A 21,760-nucleotide genomic window follows, 5' to 3' on the forward strand; every position below is an offset into this window, starting at 1 on the left:
TATTTACATTAAAATTTCAGCCCACTAACATGGGCTCAGCCTAGAATGGGGCCCAGTACTGTAGATCAATTATATTGATCCACTTACCACCCCAATCGGTAAGCATGAGAGAGCGAGGTGATGGCAGAGTTGGGGAATAACTAATCCAGTGGCTGAAAAGAAAACTGTGGGGCCCAAGGCAACATTGAAAGCCAGACAAGTCATGGGTCAGCAGCTGAAAAGAGAGAGGAGTTTGGGGCAAGTTTTGTGGAGCCCACTTATACGAATCACTCACTTTTGTGAGATTCTGTCTTACAAAATGATGGGCTCTGTCCAGTTTATATGTGGGTTAGCTTATATGTGAATATATTGGTAAGTATTCACAGGCAGCCCTTCTATACTCAGAGGAGACGCTTGCCAGCAGTAAGGAGTCTCTGAATGCTCACATTGGGCATAACCAGTGCTATAACAGGCCTGATCCTATATGACGTGTTAAATATAGGTCTGTTACACAGAATGGCCCCTGGAGTGCTGGGACTTATTACAGTGGGACTATAGGGCTGAGTCTTTTTTTTTTTTTAATGGGTGGTGAACAGGAGAGGAACCTTCTAATAGGGATGTAATGAATAATAATGCCCAGTCAGGATAATCCTCCCATTTTTGAGTGCATCTGTCTGGACCAGGCAGACTAGGCCCAGCAGTTGTTTATTCAAAACTCCTTTGTGCTCTCAGGGTGAAGCTGCACAGAGGCGATTGCCGGATGAAGGTGGAAGCTCTCTCGTTGATTGGCTGGCTACGGCTTATGACAGCGAAGTTGCTCCCAGGTTTCCTTCAGTGCTTCTCCAATGACTTTGTTGCAGTCCGAAGAGAAGCTTGCCTTACAGCTGGAGCACTCAGGATCAAAGATGAAATGGTAAGTAGTAGTTAAAAAAAAAAAAGCCTGATAAAGATCCTGAACACAAAGGAAAATTAAGATGTTTTTCCTTTATTATTGCTAATTCTAATTTTTGTGTCCCTTGTTCAGAATGGGATGCACTTATGTACATCACTCACTTTTGATAGTTTCTATCTTACAAAATGATGGGGACTGATGGTACTAAAGAGTTAAATTATTGTGGGTTGTAGAGTATTTCTTCCCATATACAATAAGAAAACTATGTATCTCCAAAATGTTGGGCAGGAACATGCATGCTATGAATCTACCCACAGGTACATAAAATGGATCTAGTGGACAATGAACCTCTTTGTGCAAAAAAGAACTGCCTCCTCTCACCCCACTTAAACAAACCTTCACCCAGAACACTAATCAAACGGGAACTTCTATAAGGCTTGGAAAAGTTTGATTAACTTTTAGAATCATCATTTTTTCAGGTTTGCATTCAACTCTGCAGTCCCTGGTTAGAACCCAGAGCAGAAACCTGGAAGTGAGGCTCTTGGTACAGTATGTGTGTGTCCCGCTGTAAAATCAAATGCAGGTGGTGGCCTTCAGTTGCAAATTAAAACAGGGAAAAGAAACCAGACTGGTAATTCTAGCACTATCCAGGCAGGTACTGGATTCTGCAGGATTCTGGAGGGCTGTGGGGGCTTTTGCTAGAATAAGTGAGTTCCTGTAGAAATTAACACTCATGAGGCCACACTGCTCATGAACACAAACCTGGTATGCCCCTGCAATACAACCCATTTGGAGGGGTCTTCTGGTTCTTCTCCCCAAATCACCATCTCTACCCTGTATGACTGTGTGTGTGTTGTGTACAGTTATTTTTTTCACTTGTGCCTTTAGGCTGTTAGCTCTTTAGGACAGTGATTTGTTCATTATTTGGTGTGTGTCACATCCTGTAGAGTATCACACATTTATATGATGCTATATAAATAATAAAGCATGATGATAATATCTACTAACAGGTGTATCCTTCCACCTCAGGTGCTAACGTGCCTCTTTAAGATGATGCAGACTGACCCTCATTGGAAAATCAAGGCTTTTGCCATCAGAGGTATTGTAATTAGTTGCTGAAGACCCATTGCTTTAATAAGATTTTTTTGCTTATTGTAAAAAGTGACAAAGAGTCCTGTGGCACCTTATAGACTAACAGACATATTGGAGCATAAGCTTTCGTGGGTGAATATGCTCCAATACATCTGTTAGTCTATAAGGTGCCACAGGACTCTGTCACTTTTTACAGATATAGACTAAAATGGCTACCCCGCTGATACTTTGTTTATTGTGAGGATTTTAATATTTTACTTTTTTAAATTATATTTAAGATTTCAAAATCTGCAAGTTTAATGTCAGACATGGCACATGTGAACAGACAACAATTCTAACGGTAATAGAAATACTAAAGCAGCATCTTTGAAATAGAATACTAGTCTAACAAAGTACACAAATTCTGAACCTCTGCTACATGACCAGCTTTTAGCATTTTAAATGTAACTACTTCCATGGATCCCATACCAGGAGAAAAAGCTCCTTCACTGGTGGATTTGCAAATGAGGCACCGTTGTAACCCCAAACTTCTCAATCCACTAAGAGGAACAATCCTTCCAATTCTCCAAATTCCTTAATAACCAATATTTAAGTATCAGGGTCCAATGTAGTAAATGAACTCAATCGTTTTTGCATCCTCCCTCTCTCTCTTCTGCAGAAGTTTTTAAGTGGTTTAGAACATCACGAGAAGACTTGGATAGATTTATTTTAGTTTTTAAAAATACATTGACTCACAACAATATTATTGCTGACTGAGAATTTTAAACTGTGCATGTGCCAGGGCCATAAAGCATTAGTCTAAAAAAATCATATGAATGATAATATCCTTCATAATTCTATCTCAGCTTTCCTCTGAGGAGCGTTGGCCCAGATCCTCAAAGGTATTTAGGCTCCTGACTTCTATTGAAGTCAATGGAAGTTACGAAGTTAAATACTTTTAAGGCCCAAATCCTTAATGTACACAACAAACATTCATTAAGTCTTGCAACCCTACGGCAAGTACTATTTCCATATTGTAGATGGGGAAACAGACAAAGAGAACTTATGTGGCTTCCCTTTGTTCCAGACACCTCCCAGAAAATGGTGATGGGTGATTGTGCCTCAATTTCTAAAATGCTCACCTGTCAGGTTCCTCAAAATTCTATTCCCCACCCCTCTCTTTTTTCATCATTACAAGCCAAGAGGGGAAGTCTGAGGATCTATGTCTCAGGTCTCAAATGCAACAATACAAAGAAAGAACCCTGCTCTACATCTCCTTCCCCTGGATGCAAATAACACTATATTTCAACTATCCCAGCGCCTGGCTAAAAGGAAGCTGGCTGAAGCTGAACCCAGGCAAGATGGAGGTGATATTGCATGGAAGGAGGAAACATTTTGAAGAGTTAGTATCCCATCCCCCTCTATTGAAGCTGTCTGCCTCCAGACTGTCAAATCAGTTTGAAGCCTCGGGCTCCTTATTAATACCGGAGGCTCAAAGTGCTACAGCTGCAAAAAATGCATTCTTCTACCTCAGGCTAGTTAGAAGATTGCACCCAATCCTTTGGCCATGATGATCCATACATTTGTGTGATGTACAGTGCAGGTTGGATTTACTGCAGGTCACTACAGTTAGATACAAGATGAGCCCACACATTTTTTTATTTTTTTAAAAAGCTTCAGTTAATCTTCAGTGCAGCAGATTATCTAACTCCAGCCATCAAAAGCACATCACCCTGGGGAAATGACAGCTGTCAGGGACAGGGAGCCAGAGAGCAGCAGCAGTCCCTGTAGGCAAACTCCTATTTTCACACTGAAGCAGGGTCCCTTCCTTATCTGGCCCCCATAGATCTATAGAGTTGCAAGGGAACAAAAATGTACAGTCCTTCAAACCAGAGAGGACAGTTCCAGGGTAACTTTGGGTTTTTCCATGGGCTGGCAGTGATTTGGGGCACATACATCTATCTCTCATAAGCAGTGATCCTCCATTACCATAGTGTCTGAGTGCCTCACAATCTTGAATGTATTTATTCTCACAACTCAGACAGAGAGCCTAAGTGACTTGCCCAAAGTTAGATACACAGTCTGTGGCAGAGCAAGCAATTGAACCCAGATCTCCTGAATCCCAGCTAGTGGCCTAACCACTGGAAAATCCTTCCTCTCTGGGGAATACATAACACAGTTATGATGTTATGGTTGCAATAGGTGCAATTTTTAGACATGGAGGATGCTGAGCCTTTTGACTACTATTCTCAATGTCAAAATGGTGTATTTACATATCCCTGAACACCTCATTTTTCTGTATCTTGGCAGCCTATTACTTACATGCTGTATTACTTTCTTAGAGCTTCCTTCCCAATACACTGTCACTCAATAAAATTAGAAAGCAATATATTTATAACAAATGTTTTTAAATGTTACTTTCAGCACCTTAGAGTCTTGTAGATTTTGATGCTATAGGATGTGCACAAATCAAACTGTCACTGGATTTCTAAAAAGAATGGGATAACATTATGATGGTGATATTTGTAGATGGGTGTAAGGCTAAAATAGGTGTAATTAAATTCCATGCTTCAGGATATAAGTGGATTGCTACAGAGGTAAGCAAAGAATCCTCACCGCTTCCTGTTTCCCAAGCAACACTGCACAATTGACAAAACACATTGGGGGTTTTTGTTTGTTTTTTAACCTTTGTCTGTAGCATGAGATATTAGGTACTTGTTGGAGGTTTCTTCTGCCCTGTTTGGCAAATGCTGTGTTCCTAAGATTCCACAGCAGGAAGCCCTTAGCAATCCCAATAAATAGAAAGAAGCACATCCATTAACACGACCAAACCCCAGCATGAAAAAATTCAAACAAAGCGCTTGTTTTCCCCTTCTATGGCAGCACTGGGCCAAATAGGCCACGTGACCCCCCAGCTGAAACATCATCTTCTTTGGGCTGTTCATCATGAGGAGGAACCTGGAGTACGAAGAGAGGCCTGTCGTAGCATAGTCACCCTCCAGCTGCAGGATGAAAGTGTTCAGGCCATCTTATTGGAGAGGTTGATTCTGGAGCCAAATGAGATGGTCAGAGAGTAAGTAGCTAGGCTCCAAAAGGAAAACATGCTCAGGGCAAAATAAAGCCTCTCTCTCATTATGATTTTGTCAGTGGATACTCCCCAGGGCTCTGAGCATGTGCAGTGTGCACTCCTTCCTTCTGAGGGATGCTTCTTTCTTTCCTAATAAACCCTGCATGCTCACAACATAGCAGGGATGGTGGAACATTGAATTTCCTCCCAGGATGCTCCTTGAGTCAATTACTAAGGGGTTTCTAAAGACTAATTTGGTTACCCTCCACATTAACCCCTCTCTTACTGTCTCCAAAACCTACCTTTCAAAGTAGCTGACATTTGCCAGCTGGGGTTGGGGGAAGATGGAAGGAGGCACAAGTGTTCTGTCACATCGCTATTCATGAAGCTCTTAGAATCAATATCCGCCAAAACTTCTGGAGATAGTTCCATGGGTACCATAATTAAACCCCTCCTGTCACTCAGCTTGTCCAGCCCATTCCACACTTGATGTTGGATGTCATACTAAAGTAGGGAGGATTGGGCAGACTTTTCTATTTGAACATAACTTCTCAAGGGAGACAGAATATAAATACCCCAATTCCATGATTCTTGAACTGTGGTCCATGGACCACTTGCTAGTGGTTTGAGGAGAGTTGGAAAGTCACATGGTGTCAGCTATTGTCTTTGTCCAACATTAAATGAAGCAAAAAAGATTTTCCCAATATTGATTTTTTTCCCATATAAATGATTGTCACAGTAGTCACTGGTATGTTTTGAGGGCCCAAACAGGAAGGTAAGTATCATAGGAAAAGCTCTCTATAAAGTTATGCTCTGTGCTATGGAAAACATTTGAGAATTCTTGCCCTAACTGGAATTTGACCATCACATCTCTCTCCTGATGAAAGATGCTATCAGATCATTAAAGACCAGGGTCCTATTCTGTTCTCATTGATGCCAGTTTTACATTAGTGTAACTCTATTGGCTTCAATAGTTACACCATAGCTATACCTATGTAACTGAGATCTGGCCACAAGTGGTCAAGATCATCAGTTTTACTTCTCATCTGAAAGTGTGCCCCAGCATCATGTCCCCTAACATGCTATGGCATTGCTTCAGTACCAACATAAGGGGTGGGGGGATCCTTAAATATGTTTGTTAAATCACATTTTTAAATACCTATGTATTGAGTTACTAACTCTGCTTTCAGCAGTACTTAGCAAATCATTAAAGCTGGTTATCTTGCCTCCTTGCTCCCCTCTCTCATCTGCTACCTCTGTGCAATTCTGTTCTCACTCCCCTGCCAGTCATCTGAAGCCCAGAGCAACTGGTGGGCCATGCCAATGTGGGAACACTATCCCTTCCTTCAGCAGCTCATAGTGATAGCTGCTGCTTGTGCCGCTTCACACGTGTATGTGAGGTAAATGAGAGAAGGCAGCACGGATTGGAGGACTTGGCTGGTTCCTAGGTAGCACATTAACTTCATTGCTCTTTGTGGCTCTTGCTTTTCTTTCAAGCTTCTGCTATGCATAAGTAACAAGTCCTCTATCACTTCTGTTTAGGGAAATGAATAAAGCTGTGAAAGTTCTCAATTTTCAACATACAGAGGAACAGGAAATGATTCAGAAGATCAAGAATGAGGTGAAGAGACACTGAGAGCCCAGCTCATAGAGGAAATGTGGTCAGGGCTTTTGGTTGGAAGATAGGGGAATACAACTTCATGTTTGGAGGTGGTCAGAAGGCAACTGATCTTTCTCCCCCGCACACAGAGCTAATAAATTTGAGGGGAAGGAGGTGTTACCATCTCAGCTAGAGGATGGATGTTCCATTAGAGCAGGGGTGGTCAACCTGTGGCTCCAGAGCCACATGCGGCTCCTTGTATAGGCACCGACTCTGGGGCTGGAGCTACAGGCGCCAACTTTCCAATGTGTCAGGGGATGCTCACTGCTCAACCCCTGGCTCTGCCACAGGCCCTGCCTGCACGCCACCCCTTCCCGCCCCCTCCCCTGAGCCTGCCGTGCCCTCACTCCTCCCCCTCTCCCCCAGAACCTCCTGCATGCCACAAAACAATTGATCAGGAGGTGTGGGGAGGGAGAAGGAGGTGCTGATCAGTGGGGCTGCCAGTGGGTGGGGGAGTTGATGAGGGACTGCTGATGTATTACTGTGGCTCTTTAGCAATGTACATTGGTAAATTCTGGCTCCTTCTCAAGCTCAGGTTGGCCACCCCTGCATTAGAGCTTGGTCAAGAGATAGTAAATGACATCACTTAGGTGGGGGAATAAGATCCAATGTGGATAAAGTCTCACTGTGACATAATGCCCCTGCATCTGCAGTTCAAAACTGCACTGGCCTTTTTTGTTATCATATCACACTGCAGCCTTGGATTAATTTATTGACAGCTTCTCAGAATTGGAATATTAAATATTGCTTCAGGGAGAAGTCAGCACAGAGAGGAATTTCAAGTCTCTGTCCCAGGTGCATGTGATCACTCATACTATGTGCACTATACAGCATTTTATCTAATGTTAGGCACAACCACATTCAGAAAGAACTGAATATAAAATATTTCTCATTTTCCTCCTTAAAAATAGGGATTTTTTTAAATTGTCAAATAATGCTTTCTCCTAGATATATGTAGTTCAGCATATATTCAGGGCCCTGTGTAATATGTGGCTGTACTGCCTCATTCCATCTTTTCCCCCTGCATTCCAGGGGCATAGCCAGGGGTGGGCTGTGGCCCACCCACTCAGCATCCAGGCCCACCCAAATCTAAGCAGGGGTGTAGTGCTGCCACAGTGGCCCGGAGCATCACTCAGGCACCTTAAATCCAGGACAGAGCTATGCACCCGCCCTTCAGAAAGCTACACTCTGGCAGCTCTGCCTTTCCGTTTTCTGAGCCGCCCCATGCGCATGCCCAGCTCAGCAGGTGAAGCCCTGTGTCTGGGGGCACCACAGCTACAAAGAGGGCATGGAGTCAGGGGAGAAGCTGAACTAGCAAAGTCTGTCATTGCCCGTCCACCCAAAAGTTGGAGCCCACCCAAATTTCCACTACTAGCTATACCACTGCTGTATTCTGCAGATGTGTTCCAGAATCTGAACTTGCAATTAAAATCTTTCAGACATCTACTGAAAGTACCCAATGCAGTGTTGTCTTCCTAAGTCTGCAGCCAGCCTGCACAAATAGCTCTAAGAAAAGTCTGAGCTGCCCCATTCATCTCATTAGGGTATTTAAACAACAATTTTGTTGGCTATTCCACTGCTTATCAGTTTGGGCCAGATTGTCATAAATTTACCATGCTGAACAGTCCCTTACACTTAAGTCTATAGAAGTCAACAAGACTAAGTGGGGAGTAATGCCCAGATCCACAAAGGGACTTGGCACCTAAGTCTCAGTTTTTGGTGCTACTGTGATCCACCAAACCCCTGCTCAGCCGCTGCCTAACCCTGTAAGCATCTAAACTCACTGTAAAAGTTCCCCAGCTGACTTTGGGCATGCACACTGCTACCTCACTATAGGCATCCAGACACCTATCTCCTAGCTAACCAGATAGGCAGAGGAATGCCTCTCTCTACTAGGCTCTGATCCAGTAGGCAGCAATGGTGATGTCCATCTTATAACTTTCAGCCCAGTACTAGTTAGAACACTCCTCACGGATGTAGGAGACCCAGGTTCATTTCGCACCACGGCCAGAAGAGAGAGGATTTGATTAGGGGTCTACCGCATCTCTCAGGAGGGTGCGCTAGCCACTGAGATGTTGTTGTTACAGGGCTTCCCTCATTGTATAAATCATTATAGAATCATAGGAGCAGGGGAACTAGAGTCTGAGTCTCCCAGGTGGCTGCCTTGACCACCAGGCTAGAGTCATTCTCTCTCTCTTTCTCACTAAGATTATGTCTACACTGCAGACTTTACAGTGGCACAGCTGTATTGCTACAGATGCACTACTACTAAAGTCTCCCATGTAGCCACTCTATGCCAGTGGGAGAGAGCTCTCTCCCCAGCATAATTAAACCACCCCAATGAGTGGCGGTAGCGATGTCAGCAGGAGAGTGTCTCCCGCCGACAGAGCGCTGTCCACACCAGCACTTTTATTGGTGAAACTTTTGTCGGTCAGGAGTGTTTTTTTCCACACCCCTGACCAACAAAAGTTTTACTGACAAAAGTGCCAGTGTAGACATAGCTTTAGTGTATCACAGTCTAGCAGAAGTGCCAGTGTGCTTATTCCATAATCCCCAACCACCTCCTAAAATATCCTAAGTGTCAAAGCCCCCAGTTGTCCCTTATGCAACTCCTCCTGACAACTTCCACAAAGCAGCTGTGCTTTGGCAATACAAACACTTTTTGCATATTGAAAAATTAAAGACCAAGCAAAAAATTGAAATTCATATCTAAACAATAGAAAGTTAACAGCAGTGTGGTTTAGTTTTCATTTTCATATTAAGTTTTAAATGGACATTTTTGTTAATTTAATCTGGAGCTGCTGCAGAAATTCCAGTCTGCAGCCCAGTATGCCACAGAAACCAAGGGCACTGCAGCAAAACTTGCATCTTTAGCTTTTCCATTCAAACGAGCAAAAACTATCATTTCTGGATTTTCCGTGTAGGCCATGGCAATTATAGCAGTCCCCCACCCCATATTTAATACAGTTATTTTTCTGATTGAGCAACTGAGTTTCTTATGGGCAAGAAAATGTGGCACTCACACTTTCTCAAAAGATACTCATAACTAGAACTATCCACTGTGCTTACTCACAAGTTGCTGGCTCCAGGATTTAATGAAAATAACCTTGCAAGATTTATCAGTCCAGCCAAAAAATATACTTGTCTACCCCTTTACCATGATTAATAATGGAAAAAACCTAACTGCTATTTGGCTGCCCCCCAAAAATTGCTCATGCCACTCAAGGCAAATTTTGCAATTACGAATTTTAAGATTTATCATCAGACTAACTGGTCTCCTGTTCCACACTTTTTATCCAGATTTCCAGGCTAAGCCAAAAGGACTTGGTGACCCAGAAACTGCTGAAACTAGAAGAGATCATAGGCCATCTGTGGCAGGAAGCCAACCGAATCTATCGTGCAAAGGAGCATAGGTCTGCCCACAAGGATATACTGGAGAACCTCATAGCCGTCCTTGAATCCACCTTCTCTGGTAATGTGTGTCATGGATTAGAAGGGATGTGTTACATGGACCACTTTCTTTCGGAAGAGATCATACCAGTCTTTTGAGTTACTTATTCAGTGGGAGGAGGTTATATCATTCAATAGCTCTCCCAGCAGATACTGCATATCATTCAAAGGATAGGAGAGTTGTAGATGCAAAGGATATAAAACTTGATTTCAGTCATTAAAAAATTCTCTGGACTGCTAAGGCTGCCTTGCACTGCTTGGCTTTAAAATGGCTGGAACTAAATCAGTAGAGTATTCCTCTTGCATAGGGGAAACTCATATTCATCTCCTAGTTACACTATGCTAGCTGCTCTCCACAATCCTACCCATGCTGTGACAGGGGATGCCAGGGCATGTTCTGGCATGGACAGGGATTGATACTCCACATTGTCATAAAGTCTGTCCTGGAGCTTGTCCCAGTGATGCAAGTAGGAGTAGGTTGCCTGCTAGTCTAACTTCCTTATGGCCAAGGATTAAGTATCTGCAACGGCTGTCATTTAGAAGTGGTGTTCAGAGTTTCCATATGGAGACTTGGAGCTACAGACGGGGGCTGGAGACCCACAGCTGTTTCCCTACCCACAGGTGCAAGAACACTGACTTCCTACTACAACTCACTAGTGCAGTGTTGGGTAGAACACATACAGAAGCACTTCTCAGTTAGGAGAGTAGAGTGTGCTGGGTAAAAAGGTTCTGGTATCTGGAGGGGAAACTGCCAGCGTCATTAGGAAGGGAGACAAGGAGCCATCCATATAAATCTCTTCCTCATAGAAAAAAGTTGCTGATAGTGAGGCTTCTTCCCTATCCCCCCGCTTTACAGAAGCTGGAACAGAACCCAGATCTGTCAAGAGTTTCCTCGCTCATATCGGAGTATTGCTGAGTAGGTGGGTTTGAGGACTGGGCCAAGATTGTCAGTATGGACAGGAAATGGTCGGAGGAATCAGGGCATCTGACAAGACCCAATGATGTCCTACCATGAAGGAGACAAACTCAAAGTCCCACAATTTTCATGGTGCTAACAAGGCAATAAAACGTGGGTGCCTTCCTCTAACCCAATGACCCTTTTCCATGCAATGATCGTATTAGGCTTGCCATTAGAGTGCTGACCACAAGATCAACAGAATCAAGAAACTTGTCAGAGAAATCCATCACTCCCAATTTACAACATCTTTATGTGGGCGCGAGAGGGCAAACAAAAATGAGATTTAGGTAAATGGGGGTGTCCCTGTGCTTTGAATTACACTGGTACAATACCAGCATTACAGTACCTGAGAGAAGAATTTGGCCTGGTCTTTGTCATTTCAGTACTAAAATTATCATGTTCTAGGAGTTTACATTACTTTAATTCTTATGTTAAGCTGTTTCAATTCTACCTCTTATGTGAAATAGATTTGACTGCACTCACATTTGATAGACCCAAACATTGCTTAACCAATTTACCCAACAATAGGAAATTTATAAACTGTGTAGTAGTTTGGGCTCCACATTTGAACTAGTGGGGAGGTTTATCTGGATTCAAAATGTTTAATCATTTTTAAAAAAAGGCACAAAATATTTCATCATCACAAAGAATTAATTGATGGATTTTTGAAATGACAGAATTCTATTAGCACCAGCAAAAAGTTTGAGCACCTCCCACTGGTGTTGCAACAGCTATTGACATTGTTTCCAGTACTATACAAACATCAGTGAAGATGCTACCCTATAAACAAATTCTCCACTCTTAGCAATGGTGAAGGGAGAAGGGGAGTGTTTCTTTACAAAATAGAAAAAGGAGAGATATCAGGAACAAGGGTGTTACCTTAGAAATTTGAAGAGTAATACAGATAACTCAGAATAAGACTAAAACAAAAAATTGATAGTATCCTCTTTCTGGCTAACATCTAAGGTTACAAGCTTGTGGCACATTTAATATAGTCTGCTACACACCATAGGAGAAATTCAGAGGTTCTTTGTAACGTCACAATGAATGCATAAGTCAATCAGTAGATTGAAATTAGACTAAATCAGTGCAATTAAGGTATAAAAATGTGTACATAATCCAATACCCCAACCTTCGTACACCTCCGAGAGACCCTCCCCACACTGGACAAAAGCCAGAGGCAATGCTTCGGGGGGAACGTGACCCTAGATTTTTACCAGGGTTTGCTGGACCCACTTGGTCACATGCTGCTGCCAGACCCCATCCCTGCATGGCAGCTTCTGGAGCTGGCAAGCTAGGATGGTTGGGAGAGGAAGGGGCAAACAGCTGGGAGCTGCAGGGAGAGCTGCTTTTGCTGCAGCTGCCTCTCCCCATGCAACTTAAGCAGCATCCCCTCCCTGCAGCTCCCAGCTGTTTGCCACTGCCTCTCCATGCGGACCTGGGAGCTGCACTGAGGGGCGTGACTCAAGCTGTTGGGGGGAGCAAACCTTTAAATTATGCCCCCCACTCAGCAAGCACCAGTTGTCTCTGACAGAAGCCCCTAGCCCCACTACCCCACTGCAGAAGCCCTGAGCTCTCCCCCGGCCCTCTTATCCCAGTCTGGTAGGCGGAGAATGGGAGGGGGGCTCCACAAGCAGTACTTTAGCTGTGAAAGAGCTGCATGTGGTTCGCAAGCCACGGTTTGGCCATCCCTGCTATAAAGTGCCAGGAGTCATAGGCTGCTACACCTTATTTTAATCACATAAAAGGTAAAGAACATATAAAACTAACTTCCAGAGGGTATTGCAGATGCACTAATATGGCTGGGAAAACAAAGTTTAATTTTATGCTATTGCGTTCAGGTTACGTACCTACTTCTTGTGTACATATCTTTAGAAAGCGTTTAATTTGTCTACCCAGGTCAAAGCTGTTCCACCAGGATGGATTCTCAGAGCTGGACCCCCGATTCAAATTTACCAGTAAGTGTAAGGTAGCAAATAACATAATTTTTCTAAACAATCAGTATATTTATTTTGATCATAATTTAAACAAATTACATAGGCACCAGAGGTTTCTTGGTAATCAGCAGGCCCTTTTCAAACAAGAAGGTAGCTAAGGAGATCTTATCATCCAAGGTATCACATGGAAGGGTCTCCACACAGACATATTTTGGATAGGAAGAAAGCAGAAATTCAATACCATCTGTAAACTCAGGATCTATCTCCAAGTACTTGGGCTCCTCCTTGTGGTACACTCTTGAGTTTTCTGTTGTGTAATAGAGCAGCACACCATTTCCTTCATTACACAACCTAATGATGCCCTGACGGAGCAGCCGTACCTGAGTCCCTTTCTTTATCGGTATATCAGCATCACGAACATCTCCATCTTCCCACCTGGCTGGAAGACCATGTATACTCAGTGCCCTTTCATGTTCAGTTAGCATGGGAGGGAGGCAGTCGTGAAGAAACAACTTAGCTTTCTGATCCACTGCAGCATCAATTGGTGCATAATCCACCAGATTCTTCATCAACTTCTGTACTCTCTCTATAAAGGCACCTCGGCGAGAATCAACCACATCTGAGTTCAGGACCCCCATATATTCTAAGTAATCTATAGGGAGACCTTGCCTGTACTCCACGTCCTCTTCTATGGCCATCTGCAAGGCTGCTGGTAGGAGTTTCTCCAGCAGATCTCCCCAGGAGTTCCTCTGGTATGAAGAAACAGTTATGTGGAGTGAGTGTGCATCAGGAAGACAGTCCCCCTGATGGATAAATCCACGGGGGAAATAAAGCAGGTCCCCAGCTTCAAGTATTGTCTCCAGAATGGGCTCCCCAATCTCCTCCTGAGCAAAGTTACAGCTTGAGAACTGGGGCAACACCTCTGTAGCATCCCTAGGACCATAAACCCGCCAGTGCTTCTTCCCTTCAAGCTGGATCACAAAAGCTTCAATGTCATCGTAGTGTGGAGCAAAGCCCTGTGTGCCCGCGGGTGTCAGATATGTGTTTGCTCCAGCCATGCTCCCAAACTGCTCCTGTAGGATGGAGAGGAAGTGCCAAACGGTGGCAGAGAAGGCCTGCGGGTTCAGCAACCGCAGGGAACAGCCATTCCTGTAGAAATCCCATACAACAGCGGGCAGCGCCCTGCCAACAGGATTGTGGGTTTCCCTCGTCCCATCCACATAGCTTGTCACATCCAAGTTTACCCCAAATTGGACATCATTGTCCCGCAGGATTGCATCAAAGGTGGCCGTGGAGAAGAGCCCCTGGTAGTATGCTGGGTTGTGTCTCCGAATGAGGAGGGGTTTATTTTCCCAGCTCTGCTCAAAGAACTGCTGTGGGGAGATGGGCGCAATCAGCCACTCAAACAGCTTGGCTGCCCGCTGCCTGCTGTGCTGGACTCGACCCAGCTCCTGGAGAAGGTCATGCAGAGAGGGGCCGGTGATGGGCTCCTGGGGCCCCGGGCTGCTGGCCCCCCTTCCCGCTCCCACCGGTGCCACCCCTGCCAGCTGCGGACTGAGGATTTCCTGCAGCCCTGAAGTTTGGCTTTGCATGGGGTCCACGTACCCATCTCTCTGCTTCCCCTTCCGGCTCCTTCCCAGCTTTCCTCCTGCTGCGCCCCGGCCGGGCTGGGGGGCTCCGGACTGCTCCCCCTTCCCGGGCCCCGCTGCTGCGCCCCGGCCGGGCTGGGGGGCTCCGGGCTGCTCCTCCCCCTTCCCGGGCCCCGCTGCTGCGCCCCGGCCGGGCTGGGGGGCTCCGGGCTGCTCCGCCTTCCCGGGCCCCGCTGGAGCGGGACAATCCCCGGAGACCCCCCTCTTGCTCTGCTTGGGCCGCTTCTTTATGCGCCTGCTCCGCAGGGAGACCGAGAGCCCGGGGCCCGCCGCGGAGCGATAGACCCAGAGCGCGGAGACACGTGCGCCGGCCTCCATGCTGCTGCCGCCGCTCCCTTCGCCCTGCGCGCGCTCGTGCCAGAAACGTCACCTCCCCCGCTCCAGCCCGCGCCCGGGAGCCCGCTCTCTGGCCCCGCCCCCGGGGTCCGATTGCCAGCTCCCCTGGCGACAAGTGGAATCCCGGGCTTGGTTTAAACGTTGCTTCAAAGTGCGCGGCGCTGGGGCTTGTTTTTCGCAGCTCCGCGTTCTGTGGGGCTTTGCCGTGTGTCGCGGCTGGGAGTGAGGCGGGGCTTCCCCCGGAAGTTTTGCTTCTTATGCGCCATGCAGGTTCCGGGGCGGCCGAGGAGGCGGGATGTGTTTACTCAGGTTCTTCAGTGATCGCCCCTGGACTGGCGGGGACATCAGTGCTGCACATCCCGCCTCCTCAGCCGCCCCGGAACCTGCATGGCGCATAGAAAAAGCCCCGCAGTCTCGGGGTGGTTGTGTGTGTGTGGCGCTGAAATCTGAACTTCAAGCCGTCACACAAACAGGTGGTGTGGCTGGTCCTTGGACAGTCTGTGACTGTAGGACACTGAGGGGTGCAGTCCCAGCCCCTGTAAGGGAGGGGGAGGTCGGGAAACATGGCTGGCCCCCGATAGTGTGATGCTACATCAGGGAAATAGTGTGCAGAACTAGTATGCCAATATTATTTTGCGTCATTCTGCAATATGATTTTGTCATTTTTGCACACCATTACTTGTGAATTGTGAACACTTTGCAAGTCCTTTTGTAATATTCCTGGCTGGAATTATGTCTTTATGCAGAGCCATGGTGTTTAAGGCTAGAAGGGATCACTAGCTCTGTGATGGGTTGGGTCACAGAAACCCCTTTGGGACTGCCAGCTGATGTGCTGGGATTACCTCGGAGCCCATTTTCCCTGCCAGTTTGGAACTTCAGTACCTCTCCTTGTTTGGGCGAGACACACGCTTGCCTGCTGCAAACACAGATCCAAATCTGAACCACGTCCCCCACAAGCTGCAGACTTAACTGAAAACAGCTTAAGACATGCTCCTGTCTCCAGCACTCAGATACCCAGCTCTCAATGGGGTCCAAACCCCAAATAAATCCATTTTATCTTGTATAAAGCGTATACAGGGTAAACACATAAATTGTTCACCCTCTATAACACTGATAGATATGCACAGCTGTTCCCCCCTCCCCCCATTAATACTTACTCTGGGTTAATTAAGTAAAAAGTGGTTTTATTAAATATAAAAAGTAGGATTTAAGTGGTTCCAAGTAATAACAGACAGAACAAAGTAAATTACCAAGCAAAATAAAACAAAAACACATAAGTCTAAGCCTAATACAGTAGGAAGCTAAATGCAGGTAAATCTCACCCTCAGAGATGTTCCAATAAGATTCTTTGACAGGCTAGCCTCCTAGTCTGGGTCCAGCAAACACTCACAGCCCTGTAGTTACTGTCCTTTGTTCCAGTTTCTTTCAGGCATTTCTTTGGGGTGGAGAGGCTATCTCTTGAACCATCTGAAGCCAAAATGGAGGGGTTTTCCCAGGGCATATATAGTCTCTCTCTTGTGGGTGGAAACCACTCTCTCTCCCTGTGTAGAATCCAGCTACAAAATGGAGTTTTGGAGTCACATGGGCAAGTCACATGTCCATGCATGACTCAGATGTGGATTGGCATCTATCAAGGTTCATTGTTAGCCAAGTACTCCCAATTACTTGAATAACCCCTTCACACTATGTTGACCAAATTTGCCTTAGGTGCTTTCGACAGCAAACACTTTAAATACAAACATAGAGCCAATGCTCATAACTTCAGATATAAAAATGATACATGCATACAAATAGGATGAATACATGCAGAAGAACATACCCTTTGCAAAGATATGTTACATGGCATATCTAGCATACAACATATTGCAGTTATGTCATATTTACACTCAGAAGCATATTTCTATAAAGCATTATGGGGTGCAACATCACAAGCTCATCTAGTCTTACCTGTATATCACAGGCCAGCCACCAAGCCAGTAACCAGAACCAGACCAAAGTATTAAAGTCCTCAGGAAACTAAATTATTGTCTGCCACAGGCAGAGAATAGGAGGGACTAAGATGCATCAATGCCTGAGGCCCCTGCAATGGCAGGGAATTAATATATGAGATAATCCTACCAAGTGACTTGTGCCTAATGCTGCAGAGGAAAGTGATTCGTTGAAAATGATCAGCCTATGAGGCATGATTAATCCCACTTACACTCATGGGCTGGGACAATAATCCTCAAATGCCGTGTTTAGAGTCTTTCCACGATTTGTACCGCTTTCCCTAAAATCTAAGTTTTCATTGAAGAAAATTAAATTTCTAGTTATACTAACTGTGAAGAAAACTTGCAGCCTTTAACTTGAGGCACTATTCTTCTATGATTAGAGGAAACAGACCAAAACAATATCACTAAGGGCCAAATCTTTTCCTGTGCAGAACTAATTTAAACAGGGGTTCTGCACATAGGCTAGTGGAACAGAATCCTTCCCCTGGGATGTTGAAGATGAGCAGAACCAATCCATGACTACTGCAAGTGCTACATATGGGGCTAGAAGTGACTGGTAAATTTGCATAGTCATGTCTCCATTGGTTGTACCTCCTTGTTCTGTACCCAATAAACCTTCCACACTACCACATAGGGCATTTCCACCAAGCCTGGATTTTCCACTGCGCAAGGAATGGAAACAATACCATGTGACTTAGGTGATCAAACATGTAGTGTGAATTAATTAATACTTATAGTGACCAGTTCATGAACAAACCATAGATTAAAATTTGTTTGCACCAACTAATCATAAAAAAAAATGCAGTAGTGAACAAATTTGTAGAAATCATGTCTTGTTCAAGGATAATTTGCAAAAAGAAAATAAAAGGGGTGGGGAATGTATTGAATCAGTTGTTTTCAACTAATAATTCAACCAGGTGTAGTTGTAAATCTGTATTGTTTGTTTACAGTAGTATCTAAAGACTGTAATTGACTATGAAGTATAAAGTGATTTGTTTGTATGAAAGATACTAAACAATAAATTAGATTGTGTTATTGTAATGAATGGAGGTAGGAATAGCTAACAGGCAGGCCGGCTTTATGACCCGTGGGGCCTGATTGGAATACTTGGCGGCGGTCTGGGGCTTTGGCGGCACTTCGGCAGCGGAGGGTCCGCTCCGGGTCTTCCGCGGCACTGAAGGACCCCCTGCCGCCGAAATGCTGCTGAAGACCCCTGGAGTGGACCCCCCGCCACCGAAGTGCCACCAAAGACCCCCAGAGCGGGGCCCCCTTAGGCGCGGGGCCCTCTTCAGTGCGGGGCCTGATTCCAGGGAATCGGTGGAATCGGCTGGGTCAAATCCTACTTGCCTTACTCACATGAGAAAACCCACTGAGTTCAGTTCAATCTCTCGTGTGAATTAGTGGGACCAATACTGGAATGCTGTGTCCAATTCTGGTGTCCACACTTCAAAAAGGATGTTAAAAAATAGGAAGCATTCAGAAAAGAGATACAAGAATGATTGGAAGTCTGGAAAACATATCATATAATGGGAGGCTTAAGAAGCTTAGTCTACTTAGTTTATCCAGGAGAAGGTTAAGAGGTGACTTGATCACAGTCTACAAGTACCCCCTGGGGAAGAGATTTAATCTAGTAGAAAAAGGTGTAATGAGATCCAATGGTTGGAAGCTGAAGCTAGACAAATTCAGAGTAGAAATAAGGCATAAATGTTGAAAAGTGAGGGGAACTAACCATTGCAGCAACTTACCTAAGGGTATGGTGGATTCTTGAAGTCTCTAAATCAAGACTGGATGTTTTTCTAAAATATATGGTGTAGCTCATAAAGAAGATACGAGCTCCCAAACTGCTCCTGTAGATGATCATAATGATCCCTTCTGACCTTAACATCTAATGTATGGAAAGTGTTTTCAGATTCTCGGATAAAAAGTGCTGCAGAAGGGCAAAGTGTTATTACTTGTATTATTGTATTCTTATTACTTTCCAGTAAAAAGAGTGACTCAAATTAGATCAACTCAGACTTTAATTCATACCAAATATCTATCTGGGCATTTGATCCCAAATATTTCTGCAGTGATAGTGTAAAGAAGCAGCCACTCGGTTCTTATCCAAGGTTTCATCTTTGCCTTAAGTTCAAATTTTACTTCAATTCTTTTATTTCAGTCATTTGTGAAAATCTCTTCAAGGCCCTGGACACAAGAAGCCATCTTATCAACACTGGGATCTCACCACAGTGATGTGTCATCATGTATGCATAAATGGTCAAACCCTATGGAAAGGGGGCACTCATCAGGATCACTTTGTAGGGAGAAGAATCCATCCGACCTCTTTGGCCCATGACAAGAGACCAGATTGTTACTTAGCTTAACCTCACATATTCCTTGTGGGGAAGAAGGTATGGGAATTCTGGCTGGTCCCCAAAGTCATAAAGACATCCTATTAGACTTTGGGAGCTGTGTTTGACCTTTGGCTGGAAGCATGAAATCTGTCTTGGTAACAGGAATTTTTTTCTATAACCAGATTATCTGTAAAATAACCCTGCTCTGCAGCTAAAGTATATACACACTTGCTTTTAGTACTGCTATCAGTGTCTATCTCATTGGAGATGGTAGACAATGGGATATTTCTTATTGGACCAAAAATTATTTTTACATATATAAGACACAAACTTTGGAGCTAAAAAGGTTTGCTCAAACCTTTTTCGTCTGAAAATATGGTGGTCCAGTGTAAAGGAATTATTACCTACCAAGTACCCTTCTGCATATCTCCTAATTAAAATGGATAGGTGGAATTAGGCTCAGCAGGAAACATCATCAGCCTAATATAACACCAGACACAAGATTTCCAGGAAGACTAACATCTTGGCATGTAGCTGGAATGACTGCATTTCTACTTATGGGTCTCTTTAATTGAATGGGCTTCACACAGAGATTCTAATTGTTATGCTTATAGTGCCTTGTAAGGCTTCATGTCTGATCTTGGGTAATGTCTTACCATAACCTCCACCAATAATGTAAAACAGAGGAAGGTATTTAAGAGACAGAGGCTAAGGCAGGTGAGTCATAAACTTGACTCAATCTCAGGTATTCAGGGAGTATATATTCCCTGGCTGGGAACCACCTTCCTATTAATGTGCTATAAGGAGCTCTATGAAAGGTTTTTCAAAGTATCATCAGGTGTTATTTTGGGCTGTGCTCAGTTACTTTGTACCCAAACAGCCTGATGTGGGCAGACTTACTTTACAAGGTTATATTACACCAGGAATGGAATTTGAGTTGGATAGGATCCAAGTTCCCGTATATTTCTATTCAGACCCAAACTTCTGCTTATAATGGAGATGGGAGACACCAGGTGACAAACTATATCCTCTTAAGGACTTTCAAGAGCCAAAGACTGTGGGGCTACATAGCATTTTATGCCAAATGTATTAAAGTACCCCCATCCCACTCATCCTTGTCTCTTCTCTCCTAGGACTTCATGCTTCCCAGAATGATTATATATAAATGACTTTAAACTTATACAAGTTTAGGGAATACTGCCTGTTCTGAAATGTCAATTACACAAGGTTAATTCTATGCTAACTTTACTCCCCTATCCTCCAATTCAATTGTTATTTCAGCCATCAAGACTCACTTCAGATGGACAAGGCTAACAAGTTTAATAAATTTCAGTGTGTTACTCTGGTGAATCATTAAAGCCCTTCTGGTCAATAACAAATTTCAATATGAGAATACCCCTCTGGCATAGTTTTATTGTGAGAACAGTTTCTTGAGCAGCTCACTTAGACAGAGGAAAAGTGCCCTAGGTTGGTATTTTTGAAGAGCTCAGTGCAAATCCTTTTTTGGATCTAAATACAATTAACAGGCCTAATATAGGCTAAATTGTTCCACACCACAGAAGTCCTACTCGATTTGGCATGCTGAAACATTCTGTGGCAGAGAGATCCGTAACTCCAATAGCACTAGGTTGTTGTAATTCAGGATTTAGGCAATTTAGTAGATCATTGGTGGGGGAAACTTGCTCAGCACCCACCTACACTATACTGGCTTAAAAGAATTTTATTAGCCTCTTGCAGTCATGAATACCAAAGTTACTCACATACACAATAAACAGCTAAAGTTCATAAAAGTATACAGGACTCTTGTGTAGGATACTTATCAGGAGAGATAGACCCAATATACAAAAAATCAGGGGTGAAATCCTGGCCCCACTGGAGTCAGTGGGACTTTTGCCATTGACTTCAGTTGGGCCAGGATTGCACCCCAGATCTGTATCCAGAACCACACTTCCCCAAATTTCAGGGATGTTCAGAGCAGAAATAATTATTTAGTCCAATACAAGATGAGATCTAGGTGCAACATTTAAATCCAGATCTGGATCCAAAATTCTTCCTAATTCAGAGTTGTTAGGACTGAATCAAAACCCTCGATCCACTCTCTAATCATAACAGACTGCAATATGTTGTACTAGTAATATACATATAAAAATCAAATTGTGCTTTATTTTGGTGTGTAAAGTCAAATGATGGGAACTTTCAGCTTAAGTTCATCTCATGCTGCAAAGGGCCTGATTTGTTTCTGTCATTGTACAATGAAGCCAGTTAGTATCCACAAGGAGCTTCCGTCGCAGTGAACAGTAAAGGCATAATTTCTAATACATATTTGTTATTTGAAAAACAAATGTCAACCAACAAATTTATGTCAGGTGTGATTGTAGGATAGCACCATGAATGCTAAGGTCACTTATCAATGGCTAGTCCCAAACCGTGCTACTTC

The 21,760-nt window shown here is 44.1% G+C and overlaps 2 protein-coding genes across 5 annotated transcripts in view; one reads left to right on the plus strand and one right to left on the minus strand.

Moving 5' to 3' along the window:
• HEATR4 (HEAT repeat containing 4) overlaps window positions 1-20,713 on the plus strand; it is a 47,955-nt gene extending 27,242 nt beyond the window's left edge. For 2 of the 4 annotated variants that reach the window (XM_039536633.1, XM_039536634.1), the window contains exons 11-17: window positions 712-892; window positions 1,901-1,970; window positions 4,826-5,015; window positions 6,552-6,630; window positions 9,970-10,141; window positions 12,977-13,035; window positions 19,149-20,713. In XM_039536633.1, the coding sequence (XP_039392567.1) occupies window positions 712-892; window positions 1,901-1,970; window positions 4,826-5,015; window positions 6,552-6,630; window positions 9,970-10,141; window positions 12,977-13,035; window positions 19,149-19,325 (928 nt within the window). In that variant the 3' untranslated portion in view covers window positions 19,326-20,713. The remainder of the gene's footprint in view (window positions 1-711; window positions 893-1,900; window positions 1,971-4,825; window positions 5,016-6,551; window positions 6,631-9,969; window positions 10,142-12,976; window positions 13,036-19,148) is intronic. The other 2 variants (XR_005597943.1, XR_005597944.1) reach the window with 2 other exon arrangements.
• On the minus strand, window positions 13,063-15,245 carry RIOX1 (ribosomal oxygenase 1). The gene has a single exon (XM_039536652.1). It carries the CDS (start codon window positions 14,979-14,981, stop codon window positions 13,110-13,112), a length of 1,872 nt encoding a protein of 623 aa, XP_039392586.1. The 5' UTR covers window positions 14,982-15,245; the 3' UTR covers window positions 13,063-13,109.
• Window positions 20,714-21,760: the final 1,047 nt, after the last annotated feature.

The sequence above is a fragment of the Mauremys reevesii genome, linkage group 4, assembly GCF_016161935.1.
Source record: "Mauremys reevesii isolate NIE-2019 linkage group 4, ASM1616193v1, whole genome shotgun sequence".
In the NCBI taxonomy this organism is placed as follows: domain Eukaryota; kingdom Metazoa; phylum Chordata; order Testudines; family Geoemydidae; genus Mauremys; species Mauremys reevesii.

What these genes read in the sequence shown, in the direction of transcription:
- RIOX1 (XM_039536652.1), bottom strand. Translation starts at nt 14,981, where the DNA reads ATGGAGGCCGGCGCACGTGTCTCCGCGCTCTGGGTCTATCGCTCCGCG.